Source organism: Aquarana catesbeiana, linkage group LG07 (assembly GCF_042186555.1).
Source record: "Aquarana catesbeiana isolate 2022-GZ linkage group LG07, ASM4218655v1, whole genome shotgun sequence".
In the NCBI taxonomy this organism is placed as follows: domain Eukaryota; kingdom Metazoa; phylum Chordata; class Amphibia; order Anura; family Ranidae; genus Aquarana; species Aquarana catesbeiana.
This window is the reverse complement of record NC_133330.1, coordinates 43454235-43470768: the sequence shown is the minus strand read 5'-3', so window position 1 is coordinate 43470768 and position 16534 is coordinate 43454235. Positions and strand designations below refer to the sequence as shown.

At 42.6% G+C, this 16534-nt stretch overlaps 1 protein-coding gene across 1 annotated transcript; it reads right to left on the bottom strand.

The window, feature by feature from the left end:
* Positions 1-929: 929 nt before the first annotated feature.
* LOC141102420 (2-epi-5-epi-valiolone synthase-like) lies at positions 930-14614 on the bottom strand. Its single transcript, XM_073591375.1, has 5 exons — positions 14391-14614; positions 6304-6931; positions 5736-5969; positions 4774-5026; positions 930-1012 (listed from the first exon to the last, which is right to left on the bottom strand). The coding sequence occupies exons 1-5, from the start codon at positions 14579-14581 to the stop codon at positions 930-932; spliced, it is 1389 nt and encodes a 462-aa protein (XP_073447476.1). The 5' UTR covers positions 14582-14614.
* Positions 14615-16534: the final 1920 nt, after the last annotated feature.

The window sequence follows — 16534 nt, the reverse complement described above, 5'->3', positions numbered from 1 at the left end:
CCTTCCACTGACACTCACAGTGGGGCATAATTCCTGCCAGTTATACCAACAATGGGGCACTATTTCTCCCACTGACATGAATGAAGGGGCACTATTCCTTTTCCTGACACCAGTGATGGGGAAATATTGCTCCCACTGATGGGACACTCTTTTTCCCACTGATGCCAATGATGGAGCACTATTCCTCCCATTGATGCAAATGCTGGGGCATTGTTTACTCCCATTGATGTCAGAGCATTTTCTACTCTTTCTAGCCACAGCCCGGCCCCTCAAAGTCTGATGGACAGTAAACCGGCCCATTGTTGAGAAAGTTTGGATACCCCTGCTATAGAGCTATCTCGGCCCTCTGCCCAAAGTCTCCAATGCCAGCAATGGAGCTGATATAACAGAATTATATAAAATAATAATACTGTCAGTCTGTGTTTAAAGAAAAATTAACACACCCCACACATAACAACCAAACTGATCTCCATTCCCTAACTCACACCATAGATAAGGTGCCCTGATCCAAATGACCCAATACACTCTTATGCTTACTAAGCAAATAGCAGCATGCAAGGGACAGTTGCCCATAGCAGCCAATCACAATTTATCTTCCAGTTTTTTTACTTTAGTCAGCTGGAATCTGATTGGTTGCCATACGTTCATGCACTTTTTACAGCATGTTTAACCTCTGGACACGCTTTCATAAACCAGAGATTTGCTGACAACCCTTGAAGATATTTTCAAGCATTATCCAGAGGTTCAATTTTTCTAATAATCTGAGATCCCAAAGTCCAGCAAACTACCAAACACATGAACAGCTGATTTTGTTCAACTGTATTCCTAAACTAAGAAAGACAATGTGAAGTTCTCTAATGAGTTTTATCACAAATGTCGGGATCTCTGCCTCAACCTCCATGAAGGATGACAATTAGGAAGTTCTTCGCTTATGTTGAGAACTCTCCAAGTTCTTCTTGCCACGATGCAAATGCGCTCTTAATTATTTCTTCTCTCACATCATTGAAAATTTCTAAGAATAGAAAAAGACAAAGACGGTCACATTTCACGGTACAGTGCTTTATACAGTATGTCAAATACATGAAGACCAATAAAAGACAGAAAACAACCCAAGGAGGAATTGTTTGCCCCCAAATGCTATTTCAGTGTTGTACAGATGTTGACTTTTTACAGTACTTAGATTTCTACACACGAGGTCTAAGTTTTACCTCCCAAATGCCAATAAGACAAAGAGCCTTACGCTGGTAGCTTTCTCTTATTGGGTGAGTGGAATTTCGTCATTTTAGGTGTAAAGGGGCAACCAGTTAAAATGTAACTACAGCCAGTTTTGAATAGAATTGTAATGGGTTAGAACATCTGCTTACAATCCAATTAGAACACCAAACAAATGTCCAAGAGTCCAAGGAAATTATAGGGTAAAAATGGTTCAAAACAGAATAAATCCTACGCATTTCACAGGCCCCACATTTTGGGTCCTTGAAACGTGTTGGATTTTTTATGCTATGAATCAATTTACCTTGGACATTTATTTGGCGTCCTCATTGGGTTACAGTATATGTGTGTGGATTCTGGGTCCTTTCCCTGTTCCTGAGGGTGGTTCCCATTTTGTGGAGTGCTGCCAAACCAAAGCCAGTGTGCCCAGGGACAATTCCAGAGATCCTTGAAAAATCTGAAACCAGCAGCCCATTTGTTCTTGTGTTAGGGTTTTATTGTGGTTTGTGTCCCCTCTGGGCAGATTACCCCTCTCTGTACTGAGGACCATTGTCACGAGACATTAAAGTCATGGACTATCCAAAATTTTAGACTTGTCACCAGAACAGGAATCGAGGGGCAATCTGCCAATGGGGACAAATGTTCTGAAATTTCTTTCACTTTGGGGTGTTTCCTCGCATTTTTCTGTTGCGTTCTAAGGCTGGGTTCACACTGGTGCAACAAACGCTCCGACATTGGGAGCTCATGGCACATGACGTGTGAAAATCAATTTTTCTCTATGAAAGCCGCCTTAACAGGTCCGGCACAAGTCGGTCCGACTTTGAAAATGCTCTCTGCACTACTTTGGTCCGACTTTTGGTCCTACTTCAGTCCATTGAATATCATTGAAGTCGGATCAAAGTAGGTTCCTTGTCCTAACCATTCGACTTGTGACATCCGACATGGTGATTACGGCTGGGTTCACACTTGTACGACAAATGCTCCGACTTTGGGAGCTCATGTGGCATGACGTGTGCAAAGCAATGTTTCCAATGAGAGCCGTCTTAACTGGTCCGACACAAGTCGGTCCGACTTTGAAAATGCTCCCTGCAATACTTTGGTCCGACTTTGATCCTATTTCAGCCCATTGATTTGTTGCAGGGGGGGTCTATTGTTGCTGGGGTCGATCCATTGTTGCAGGGAGGTTATTTTGTTTCGGAGAGGGTTTACTGTTGCTGGGGTAGATCTATTGTTTCTGGCGGACAAATCCTCTCAGGGTGTGTATTGTTGCTGGGGTGGATCTATTGTTGCTGGCTACAGGGGATCTATTTTACTACCTTTCTAGGTATTAACAAATTAAATACAAATTAGTTAGCACCACAAAATGATACTTAAAGTTGTTGTAAACCTACTTACACCACTTTTAAACCTGCACGGTTTTGGAGATATTTACCATATACGCTTGCGCTGACGTCTTCGGCGCATGCGCACTGAAGAAAGGGCACGATTGTGCCGCTTCTAAAGGGCCTGTGTAGTGACCGGCGGCTCCCCAGGAGTGACGTCACGTGACTGCGGCCAGTCACAGAGCCGGAGTCCACGGCCCCAGAAGGAAGAGGGGTGAAGGTGGATGCAGCCACCAGAGGGAACATCGTGGGCTTTGTTTGCAGGTAAGTGCAACATAATGGGCTAGTTTGCAATGCATACAAGCCCATTATGCTTTTACTTTGCAGAAGTAAAACCCTTCAGGGTTTGCTTCCTCTTTAATTCTATATTCTTTAAAAGGGGCGATACTGGGTGGTGGATAGGGGGTGGAACCAAGCTAACGGTGCTCGGAGGTGGGTAGGGGGCGGAGACAATGGTTGACTCAAAAGGAGGGAGTACCTGCACCTATTCCCTGAGAAAAAAAGCCCTGCACACTGTAAATGTAAGAACTTGAATTTGACTTGTATTGGCCTCTTGCAATCTCATAAACAACAAAGCCCAGACTGGGAGCGTAAGAAGCAGCGCAAGGAGCCAATAAGATGTGCTGCAATGCTCATGTGTTTACAAGGAAAATTCTGACCGGAGGAGAGAGCAGTGAGATAGAGAGTAGAGCGCATCAATCTGCTGCTTCATCATTCACTTCCCAGTCATAGACTGGGGGAGGGGCAATACCTTTGTGTACTACTAAACTGCAGCAGACGAAAATCTGATTTACTGCATTGTCCGATAGGGCTATATGGCCGATCATTATAAATCTCAGACCTGGATAGATGGATATGAAAATCATTTGGCAAATAAAACAGCCAACTTATACAGTATGTATTTCATATGTATCATTAACTGTTTGCTTGGTTTTCACTTTAATCACTACTAAATAGATTGCACGTTGGCTATTAAATTAACCCCTTGAGGCCGACATAACACATATATGCGGCCTCACAGGACTGGGCTATTTGTCTTTGTGATGGGAGCACGTCGCACAGCATGTTCCCAGCACTGAGACTGGGGTCTCACCGAGAGCCCCGGGTTCTGTACTAACGATCAGGACCCAGAACACCAGCTTCCAGGTCACCTGATCACTGTAGTAGCTTCTGATTGGCTACCACAGTGATCAGTCACTGTGAAGCCCGCCCCTGTGTTTCTTTCTCTGTGAATGGAGAGGAAAGATACATTGTATCTTTCTCTCTCCTTGCAGAGAGAGAAAAAAAATTGTGTGTAAAAATAAATAAATAAATAAATAAATAATAATAAAAATGAAAACTAAAATAAAGAAAAAATACCTAGAACAAGGTTTGATCTAGATCAGTGCCAGGGATAGTGTTTGGATCAAGGTCAGGGTCAAAAGTCAAGGTCAGTTAGGTTTGACCATACTATATAAATCTAAAATGAGGCTGATGATACATAAAACCTTACATAAAAATAAGATAATTTGTGATGCGACCGAATCATAACTGATTTGTTAAATGTACAATTACTTCCTACTACGATGGTAAATGTTGATCTTGCACTTGTTAAAACATTTTCTGAATAAAAATATTGGAAAAGAAAAGTCAAGGTCAAGGGCCAGGGTCAGTATATTTTGTACAGGATTTTATTTAAATTATTTTTGTAAATTAGCATTAGTGTCAGTATCAGTGTAGGTAGGGCAAAAGAAAAAACAAAATGCGCAAAATGTTTCTGGGCTGTTCTACGGGTACAAATGACAAATAACATACACATATGTGGTATTTTTGTGATTTTTGTGATCATCACTAGCACCAGCACTTATTTTGGGTTGTTCTTTGCTGGAAGGTTATGGTAGTAACAAGAAACATACAGTTACATTTAAAAAATATATATATATTTTTTACTATTTTGGGCCAGTTTTCCTTTGATAAAAAACAAACTCAGGAGATAGTCATGACCATTTACCACCAAATGAAAGCCCAATTTGTCCTGAAAACACAGTATAATCCACCTGGATACACAAAGTAGTTGTGATGATATGTACAGTTTTACTAACACATGTCAAAATTAGGCTTAGGCGTTAATATTTGTTTTACCCGCAGGCGTGAAGGGGTTAAGCGACAAATAGATTTGACTTCAAGCACTATAACGTACCTGCGATTCCCAACCCAGTGGGTAGCGGAAGGCGAAGTTTTCCCCCGCTGTGCTTGAATCTCTCAGCCAAGGCTTTCTTTATAAGCTGGAGAGAGCAGTCTCTGTGCCAGACCGGCAGCTCCAGGTTCCTCATACACTGCACTGTGCGAATCTTCTCCTCCAATGTGATCAACCCAATTTCATGCGATACATAAGTCATAAATGCCATGTCAATGTTGACGGCCTCCCCATGCATGAGAGATGGCAGCACTTTCTGCAATATAAAAATACACAGTTAATCAACAGCAATAGTAGAGGTCTTCATCTAAGTCCTGTCGTGTTGATCCTTTGGCTTTGGTAATTTCTAGGATGCTAACTTAATATGCAGATCCGAGGTTTTGACTGTATTTAGTTAGTACTGGCTTTGGACCAGTGACTTAGAAATGTTGAAGTCCAAGCCAGACAGGCAACATTTTTTCAAAGTGTGATCAACAATGGCTGTTGTGAGCTATACCCCCCTATGTCTATGACCTAATCTATGACCTTATATGACCTAATCTGAAACGTCTGGAGGAAAAGAGATTTCATATCCATATAGGGAAAGGATTCTTCACAGTAAGAGCCGTGAAAATGTGGAATAGACTCCCTCAAGAGCTGGTTGGTTTACCAAATGATGGTAAAATGACCAGTAAATGCATAAATACTGTTATTAAAAACTGTATTCAAGAAGATGCCAATTGTCTTGGAAGTCATTTTATTTTATTTTTTTTTTCCATATAAATAGGGCAATTACAAATGTATTAACTCTAAAACCTGCCTAGTATTTATTTAGTATATTTGACCTTCTTTTTATAACTTGAATATACAAATTTTTTGTTTAAATTGCACAACTGCTTATGGCGAATCTGTCTCTTTTATAATATGTAATAAATGATGTGTAATAGATGAGTGGTAATGAGTGCTAATGATTCAAACTTATGTACCATTTCTAACTCCGGGCTTATGACATGCCCATAGTCCACCAATCGGTCCAGGTCATCTTCCCACAGGTTTGGAGCGAGTTCTTCCAGCATAGTCTGGATGGCCAGTCTTGTGGTTGTTAGGGCAGCATCACCATGGCAGGCAAGGCCATTCCTGGACTGGAACTTGGTATCTAAAAGGTATTTTCCGTTCTTCTCCAGCAGTTCAAATAGCCCCTTGTGCTTCATTAGAGCCATCTGAAAAAGGGTAGCACTGTAGGCTTAATAAATAGTACAGAGAAATACATTATATACAATATACAACAGACAAGAGAGTAGAGAATGTTTTTACTGTCCTATACAGTAGGAAGTGAGGACATATCCCTATAGAGTGAGGAAAATGCCCTATTAGTCCCCATTGGAATAATACCCCTCCTCCTGCTCTGATGACAACTCAAAATTTTGGATTTTTTCCCTTTATTAAAGACGAGCCAAGATTTACAGTTAAAGCATTTACAAGTAAAATGGCATCTAGAAGAGTAAGTAAGACATGGAATAAATACTATTAGCCAATTAGCTAACATGAAATTACCTTTAAAATTTCCCCAAGGCCATTAGAAATGTGGCGGCGTGGAATGGTCTGGATAAAGGACCTGTCGAGCAATGTGGCAATTGGTGGGGTGTAGGTTCCTAACTTGTTCTTGCAGTTGCAGAAGTTGACTCCGTTTTTAGCTCCCACGCTGGCATCAACATAGGACAGAAGGGTGGTTGGTACTCGGATGTATGGGGTACGGCGCCTGTAAAGTGAAGCTGCCAGACCCACGGAGTCCAAGCATACCCCTCCTCCAATGGCAATGATTGGTTCAGTGCGTCTGTCAAGGCCAAACTTGTGGACTTCTTCCAAGATATGCAGGACGAGGTCCATTGACTTGGTTTCTTCGGTGGTCTCGACGGTAAGGATCTTGTAAACAACATCGTGGGCTTCAAAGTATTTCCTGACTTTTGAACCGTACAGTTGTTCCACGGTTGCGTCCATCACAATGAAGCGCTTTTGCGTTTTCTTGTTGTAGTCATCTAGTTCTTGAGGGTCTGACACATGGCCATAGAGGAGGGTCATATTTGTTGGATTTAGAAGATGTTGAGTTTCTATTACTTTGTAACAGAAATAAATTGGAGCTTTCACAGTCCAGGAGACACCGGACTCGGTTACCTGTTCACCTCTGAAAAAAAACAATAAATTACAGATAACAATGACATAAGATGGAATTAAAATGCTGATCAAATTATGGATAAGGAGAGTGATGAGTCATCACTCTGCTCATTCTGCTCTCCTCTTGTCAAAATGCTTACTGTGAGCAAATGTGAAAGCAGCTGAACCTGATTGGCTGCCAGTGCTGACCCCTCCCTCTCCCAGCCTTAGAGTGCTGTGCAGAGTATTACAGGATACTTGTTGTATGTCAAGATACATATATTATCAAAAATATTGTGACACCTGCCCTTACACAGGCATGAACTTTAATGGCATCCCAGTCTTATGCCCTGTACACACGGTCGGACATTGATCGGACATTCTGACAACAAAATCCATGGATTTTTTCCAACGGATGTTGGCTCAAACTTGTCTTGCATACACACGGTCACACAAAGTTGTCAGAAAATCCGATCGTTCTGAATGCGGTGACGTAAAACATGTATGTCGGGACTATAAATGGGGCAGTAGCCAATAGCTTTAGTCTCTTAATTTATTCTGAGCATGCGTGGCACTTTGTCCGTCAGATTTGTGTACACACGATCGGAATTTCCGACAACGGATTTTGTTGTCGGAAAATTTTATAGCAAGCTCTTAAACTTTGTGTGTCTGAAATTCCTATGGAAAATGTGTGATGGAGCCCACACACGGTCGGATTTTCCGACAACAAGGTCCTATCACACATTTTCCGTCGGAAAATCCGACCTTGTGTACAGGGCATAAGACTGTAGGGTTGAATATTGAGTTAGCCCACCCTTTGCAGCTATAACAGTTTCAACTCTTCTGGGAAGGCTGTCCACAAGGTTTAGGAGTGTATTTATGGGAATGTTTGACCATTCTTCCAGAATCACATTTGTGAGGTCAGGCACTGATGTAGACGAGAAGGCCTGGCTCACAATCTCCGCTCTAATTCATCCCACAGGTGTTCTATTGGGTTGAGGTCAAGGCTCTGTGCAGGCCAGTCAAACTCCTCCACAGCTAAAACCTCATCCATGTCTTTATGGATCTTGCTTGTAAAGGCAGGTGTCCCGATAATTTTGGTAATATGGTGTATATTCAATTATTTGCACTACCTGGATTTAAAAATACACTTAAAACTGTTAAAGAATAGAAATCTGAATAATTCAGTGATTATTTATGTATTTATTTATTTCTTAATCTGCTTGAAGGTAACTTTAGGTAATGGAACTAAGAATTTAATCTGCATTATTGTCTATACCAGCCATTCTCAACCAGGGTTCTGTGGAACCCTAGGGTTCCTCCAAAGGTTGCTAGGGGTTCCTTGAGCTGTGGCTGATTGACCTCCTACCTTAAAGGATCACTAAAGCTATATTTTTTTTTAAATAACAAACATGTTATACTTACCTCCACCGTGCAGCTCGTTTTGCACAGAGTGGCCCCGAATCTGGTCTTCTGGGGTCCCTCGGCGTCTGTCTCAGCTCCCCTCCGCAAGGACTCAACACTTTCATGCGAGCTCCATCGCATGGTGTTGAGTGCTTGCGGGCGCGTACCCGTGATACAGCCAGTGGCCATAGACGCTCACTGTATCACTCGGTCCCGCACCGCGTCATTGGATGTGATTGACAGCAGCGCGAGCCAATGGCTGCGCTGCTTTCAATCCATCCACTCTAGCAAATCAACGGCCATAGAATGAATTAAGGTGAAAAAACTTTTACTTTTACAACCTCTTTAGGGTGTCTGCATAGTTCTGGGGCCAATGCCACTTGGCAGTTGCATGAAGCCAACAATCTTATAAGCCATCCGTAGGGATTGCATTTTGACCACCACTGTGAAGGCTGCCTCATTCCACATGACCACAAATGTAAAGGGCATTTTTTTTTTTTACTGACCACCAATGAATTGGTTTTTAGTAAGGGTTCCTTGAGACTAGAAAATGATTTCAAGGGTTCATTTGGGGTAAAAAGGTTGAGAAAGACTGGTCTATACAGCCAGAAAACATTTTTCTCTACAGGTGATTTAACAGCTAAATTTGTTAAATTACTTAATACACCAAATTGATACATACTACACAGATGAATAATTAAAGGCAGATAGTTTAACATTGTGGTCTATAGTAATTGCATGACTTCGATTCCAAGTGTAATTAGTGGCCGCTCAGGCACACAGGGGAGGTCACACGTTTCCCCATAAACGGAAGTTCCAGTCCATTATAGTGGTTGTAAACCTAGTTACACCACTATAATAAGGCTTACCTGTAGGTACTGGAAATATCTTCTTAACCTGCATGGTTTAGGAGATATTTACCATATACGCTTGCACCGACATCATCACGCATGTGCACTGAAGAAAGGGCATGGTTGTGCTGTTTCTAAAGGGCCCGTGCCGTGACTGGTGGCTCCCACATGTATGCATGGGAGTGGCGTCACGCAACTCCGGCCAGTCACAGAGCCGGAGTCAATGGCCCCAGAAGGAAGAGGGGTGAAGATGGATGCGGCCACCAGCTGGGACATTGGGGACATTGCAGGCTTCGTTTGCAGGTAAGTGGCACATAATGGGCTAGTATGCGATGCATACTAGCCCATTATGCTTTTACTTTGCAGGGAACAAAAGAGGAAGTAAACCCTGATGGGTTTTACTTCCTCTTTTGTTCCCTGCAAAGTAAAAGGGAAAGGAAGGCTCTGGCAGTGTGGGGAGTGACTAAAGGCATAGCTCCCAACTGTCTCTGATTTCGAGGGACTGTCCCTGATTTGGATCAATGTCCCTCTGTCTCTCTTTCCTCCTCATTTGTCCCTCATTTTGGTCTGATCTATACAGTTGTATATAAAATGCACTTTTTATCTTTCAAAAAGTGTTTCCCAGTGCTAAACTTTTCATCTTTTTGCTGCATGTGTCAATTTTAAAAGCCAATATAAAGGAATATTGGTGGTAAAAAAAAAGCACTTGTGGATTTAATTAACCCTTTTTTTTGGATTATGTCCCCTTTAAGGTATGTGACAGGGGGGCGTGTCCTATGCCCACTTGCGTTTGCTAGTAGGTGTCCCTCATTCCCATCTCAAAATGTTGGGAGGTATGACTAAGGAGTGTAACATGCCTTGAGGGGTGGGCTACATGCAGACCTTTTATTGCCCTGAATAGTCAAAGCGGGTGATTTACTAACACTGGAGAGTGCAAAATCTGTTGTAGCTTCGCATGGTAACCAATAAGCTTATAACTTCATCTTGTTCAATTAGGCTTTGACAAAAAAAAAAACTTTAAGCTGCACCAGTTTCTGTGTAGAGGTGCACCAGATTTTGCACTCTCCAGTTTTAGTAAATCAACCCAAAAGTGTCAGTGCCTCTTTAAATTAACCACTGGCCTCTTACATCTCCCTTCAGGGGATGGGATCAGGGATCTTCCAATACCATTGAGTAGATTTCCCATCACTTTCTATTTACCTCTCACCAGGACAGGAAGTGAGGGGAAATCTCTTGAACAGAGATACAAACAGCACTAAAAAAAACACTTTAACGAAGCATAAAAAGTTAGAGCATCTACTAGCGATTTGCTGTTGTGCCCATAGTGGGGACATTTCTGAATGATTTCCTGTTCTGGTGAGATCCTAAATGTTTGGGTGCAACGAAGTGTCGCTGGGACTGGGAGTGAGAAGAAGCAACAATAGAAACTTGACTTAGCTTGTAACCCTCCCTGCTATAATCCGAATCAACAAGCAAATTTAGGCTGACGTTGCACATTTTGATAGTGAATGTCAAGCACATCCCTGCCCCAAGGGGCTTCTTGCCTATTTTCAACTGAATGCATGAAGGCACACAGGCAAACGCTGAAGCTAGTATGATATAATAGACCAGCCTTTCATAACCTTTCTTACACCTTTGAAAAAAACTTTTGGGTTTCAGGAAACCCTTTCTAGTAATTCTTATGGCTACAGCTCACAGGACATTAGCTTGAACATAAGGTTGGAAATATAAGAATGAATAATAGAATAAGAAACATGGCGTACCATTTGACATCTAGGGATGCTCTATCATACAAAATGATTTGCAGTAATAATAATGATATAAAACATATATATTATACTGTCTAGAAAAGAAACTCAGGTCATGAATATTGTAGTGCTTCCTCATATTGATGGCCAGTGGAAAAGTGTTCTTTACATTGGTGGTCAGTCAAGTGCCTATTTACTTTGGTGGCAAATGACGTGTCTATTACATCGGTGGCCAGTAGAAAAGGGTCCCCTTAGAGTAGTGGTCAGTGGGAGAAGGCCTCCTTTAATTTGCCCATAAATAGATTGAAATCCCTTCTAAAACGGATGAATCTTGAACCATGTATGGGCAGGATGGCTGTACAGAAGTCAATCTATTGATCGACTTCTGTACAACTGACCTGCTGGACCATTTACACTCGATCAGCGCCGCTGGGGAAGTCTCCCCGCTGTCAGCATACAAAGGCACAGCAGAAGGATTCCCCTATCCAGTTCAAATGTGTGAATAGGGGAATCAGGTCATTTTTGTTTTTTTTTGTTCAACCTGATGGTTGAAAAAAAAAAAAAAAAGAATCATCTATGGGCTACCCTACATTGGTGGTCGGGGGGAATATTTCCCCTGGTACAGATAGCAGAAAAGACCATTAGTGTCAGTGTCAGTTTTCATTGAACATCTAGCAACTTCTGGAGGACACCTAGGGTTCCACTTAACCCTGGTTGAGAAAGACTATATTAGACAGTTGTTGAATATTTGTCTTACCTTGCAAGAGAGTGTGCTTATATCATTTCAAGCATCTCTGGCACTGCTCTTAAAGGTGAATAACAGGCAGAAATATTCTAGGTCCTTCAAGACAGACTATTGCATTTGTAGGTAGACCCAACAATTCATATCCTAAAATCAAATATAATACACAAACACAGTCCTGCTTTGCCACACCGAATACTTAAAAATCAGTAATGCTTTCCAGTTCCTTATAAAATGCTTACTGAATTGGGAATGGTCACTATAAAATTTAGGAGCACCTTGGCAATTTTTAGTTGCTCAATCACACTAACTATAATTGCATAAAGCTGGCCGTACATGGATCAAAATTTGTCTGGTCCCTGCTGAACTGGCCGACTTTCGATCCATGTTTGTGCAGAAGTGGATCTACCAATTGACTTCTGTACAACCATTCTGTCATATCTTCCTTGCTCGATCAACGCTAACAGCACTGATCAGTGTATTCTGATGGCAGGGAAGTCTCCCCACTGTCAGTATACAAAAGTCTCCCCGCTATCAGAATACAAAAGTCTCCCCGCTATCAGTATACAAAAGTCTCCCCGCTATCAGTATAAAAAAGTCTCCCCGCTATCAGTATACAAAAGTCTCCCCGCTATCAGAATACAAAAGTCTCCCCGCTATCAGAATACAAAAGTCTCCCCGCTATCAGAATACAAAAGTCTCCCCACTGTCAGAATACAAAAGTCTCCCCGCTATCAGTATACACAAGTCTGCCCACTGTCAGAATACAAATGTCTCCCCACTATTAGTATACAAAAGTCTCCCCACTGTCAGTATACAAATGTCTCCCCACTGTCAGTATACAAATGTCTCCCCACTGTCAGTATACAAAAGTCTGCCCACTGTCAGAATACAAATGTCTCCCCACTATTAGTATACAAAAGTCTCCCCACTGTCAGTATACAAAAGTCTCCCCACTGTCAGTATACAAATGTCTCCCCACTGTCAGTATACAAAAGTCTCCCCACTGTCAGTATACAAAAGTCTCCTCACTGTCAGTATAAAAAAGTCTCCCCACTGTCAGAATACAAAAGTCTCCCCATTATCAGTATACAAAAGTCTCCCCACTGTCAGAATACAAAAGTCTCCCCACTGTCAGTATACAAAAGTCTCCCCACTGTCAGAATACAAAAGTCTCCCCACTGTCAGTATACAAAAGTCTCCCCACTGTCAGTATACAAAAGTCTCCCCACTGTCAGTATACAAATGTCTCCCCACTGTCAGTATACAAAAGTCTCCCCACTATCAGTATAGAATAAAAGTCTCCCCGCTATCAGTATACAAAAGTCTCCCCACTGTCAGTATACAAAAGTCTCCCCACTGTCAGTGTACAAAAGTCTTCCCACTGTCAGTATACAAAAGTCTCCCCACTGTCAGAATACAAAAGTCTCCCCATTATCAGTATACAAAAGTCTCCCCACTGTCAGAATACAAAAGTCTCCCCACTGTCAGTATACAAAAGTCTCCCCACTGTCAGAATACAAAAGTCTCCCCACTGTCAGTATACAAAAGTCTCCCCACTGTCAGTATACAAATGTCTCCCCACTGTCAGTATACAAAAGTCTCCCCACTATCAGTATAGAATAAAAGTCTCCCCGCTATCAGTATACAAAAGTCTCCCCACTGTCAGTATACAAAAGTCTCCCCACTGTCAGTGTACAAAAGTCTTCCCACTGTCAGTATACAAAAGTCTCCCCACTGTCAGTATACAAAAGTCTTCCCACTGTCAGTATACAAAAGTCTCCCCACTGTCAGTATACAAAAGTCTCCCCACTGTCAGTATACAAAAGTCTCCCCACTGTCAGTATACAATAGCTCAGCAGGGAGGATTCCCCCATCCACACATTTGATGTTTTAAATGAAAAAAAAAATACTCATCTATAGGCTAAGAGTAATAGCTAAGAAAATAAATCACAATATAGAACACAATTAATGTTGAGTTATCAGAACATGAATTGGTTGTCCCTTACTACATATAAAACTCATTTACTAGAATCTCATATACACTCTGGGGGTGATTTACTAAAAGCAAATAGACAGTGCAGTGCAGTTGCTGCAGAGCCTAGTAAATGAGTAAATGAGGTAAAGCTTCACTTTGCAAAGAATATCCAATCATGTGCAAGGAAAATAAAAAAAAATGCTTTTTTGCTTGCACATGATTGGATGATGGAAGTCAGTGGAACTTCTGCTCATTTAGTAAGCTCTGGAGCAACTGCAGTTTTTTTAACCCCTAGGTCATGTTAGGCCCCTTTCATACTGCTTTGACTTAAAAATTGTGCGATTTTAGCACGATTTCAGGGAATGCCTGTGTAAACTTGAGATCTATGGACCTCAACTTGCATGAAAGTCGGACCAAAGTAGTACAGGGACTACTTTAAAGTCGCACATACATGAATGGTTATCATTGGAAATCATGGGGAACGACTTGTCATGCGACTTTGCAGTCCCAAGTCGCAGGACAAATCACACACGTGTGAAATGGGCCTTATTGTGATTTTATGTATAATATTTAGATTTTTTTTCTCAATCTGCAGCATTTATTAAAATAAGACCTGGTGATCCTACCATCTGGAGTGCATGTAGACAAGAAGTGGCTACAAACTAAATGATATTGATCTAGGGTTTACATCTACTTTAATAGCTCCTTAATAAAAAAGGCTGCTTTTGATAAACCAGAATGAAATATTTGGTCATGTAAATACTTACATTTTAGCCTGGGAGACAATAACTTGATCTTCCTCCCACAGTGTGGGCATTTCTTGACCGCATTCAATGCGGCACCAAGTATTCTTCACCTGTACCAGCTGGTACTCCTTCTGCTTGCTCCTGCTTTCCCCTGCCTCGGGCTTGGTGCCCCCTCGGACTGCTGTGACTGTGAAGAGATCACCTGCTGGCATGGTTTGTTACTGGAACTTTGCTGGTTTTGTAAGAAAAAAGCTTTTCAATGCTTCTGGTTCCAACCTCAGAATTTGTAGAATTTTATAGTGGTTTTTGAAAGGGAGGGGCCTTCAGTGAGTCCCTCACCTGTCCATAGTTTATACAACTCGCGTTGTGTAACATACGGTACAGGGCGTGTGAAATATATCATTGAGGCTGTAGATTTTAATTAGACTGACAGGTTGTGTAAGGATCATTTACTGCATCGCTGACAGTTGCTCTTATTTAACTTCAAATTTCTATCTAACAGACTGATTATGAAAGCTGCTGCTATCTAAAAATGACATTTTCTTATCTATGGTAGATCTGGAAAGCTATGCAAAGTACAAATTAAGACTTTGAAGGATCACTACTACCCAAATAATGGGAATGTATGAAATGTATTTTATATTTTGTCATATAACATTTGCTTTAATGCCCTGTACACACGGTCGGACATTGATCGGAAATTCCGACAACAAAATCCATGGATTTTTTCCGACGGATGTTGGCTCAAACTTGTCTTGCATACACACGGTCACACAAAGTTGTCAGAAAATCCGATCGTTCTGAACGCGGTGACATAAAACATGTACGTCGGGACTATAAACAGGGTCAGTAGCAAATGGCTTTCGTCTCTTAATTTATTATGAGCATGGCACTTTGCGCATCGGATTTGTGTACACACGATCGGAATTTCCGACAACGGATTTTGTTGTCGGAAAATTTTATAGCAAGCTCTCAAACTTTATGTGTCAGAAATTCCTATGGAAAATGTGTGATGGAGCCTACAGACGGTCGGAATTTCTGACAACAAGGTCCTATCACACATTTTCCATAGGAAAATCCTATTGTGTGTACAGGGCATAAAGAGAAAGTAAACCCTGATGGGTTTTACTTCCTCTTTTGCTCCCCACAAGGCCTGCAAATTAAAAGTATAATGGGCTACCAGGGCTAGTATGCATTGCATAGTAGCAGTGGCGCCGCTAGGGGGTGGCTTTTGGGGCTATAGCCCTGAATCTGGGGCCCATAGCCCCGAGTCTCTGCAGGGGTCCCCAAGGGGAGGGGAGGCTCTCTGGGGACCCTGATGTAAGTGGGGGGCTCTCTGGGGACCCTGATTTAAGGGGGGCTCTCTGGGGGACCCTATAGTAAATGGGGGGCTCTCTGGGGACCCTGATGGAAGGGGGAGGCCTTCTGCGGACATATACACACACACGTATATTATATACATGTGTATGCCCGCCCAAGCGTATGACTTTCTTCACTACACTGCTATGGGCTCTAGCCCCAGATCTTTTGTAGACCTAGCAACGCCCCTGCATACTAGCCCATTATGTGACACTTACCTGCAAACCAATCATCGCTGTCCCCTGTGCAGGCTGAGTCCATCTTCGCCCCCCTCTTTCTTCCGAGGGCCACGGACCAGTGGCGTCACTAGGGTGGGTGTCACCTGGTGCGGTAATACATGGTGTCACCCCCCACCCCCCGGCACTAAGCAGGCTAGTGGGTCGGTGTGGTTCTCCCCCCCTCCCTTAACCTACCACAATAGATGGAGCTGGGATGTGATTGGGGGGATGGATGGAGCCGGAATTGGATCGGGGGGATGGATGGAGCGGGGATGGGATGAGGGGGTGAATGGAGAAGGGTTAGGATCAGGGGGGATGGATGGAGCAGGTATGGGATTGGGGGGGGGGGTGTGGTGCCAGGATGGGATTGAGGAGATGGATGGAGCCGGGATTGGGATCAGGATCAGAGGGGATGGCTGGAGCGCGTATGGGATCGTGGGCTGGGTGGAGCTGGGAAGGGATGGGGGGAATGAATGGAGCCAGGATGTGATCGGGGATGGGATCGGGGGGATGGATGGAGCAGGTATGGGATCAGAGGGATGGATGAAGCCAGAATGGGATCGGGGGGGATGGATGGAGATGGGGTGG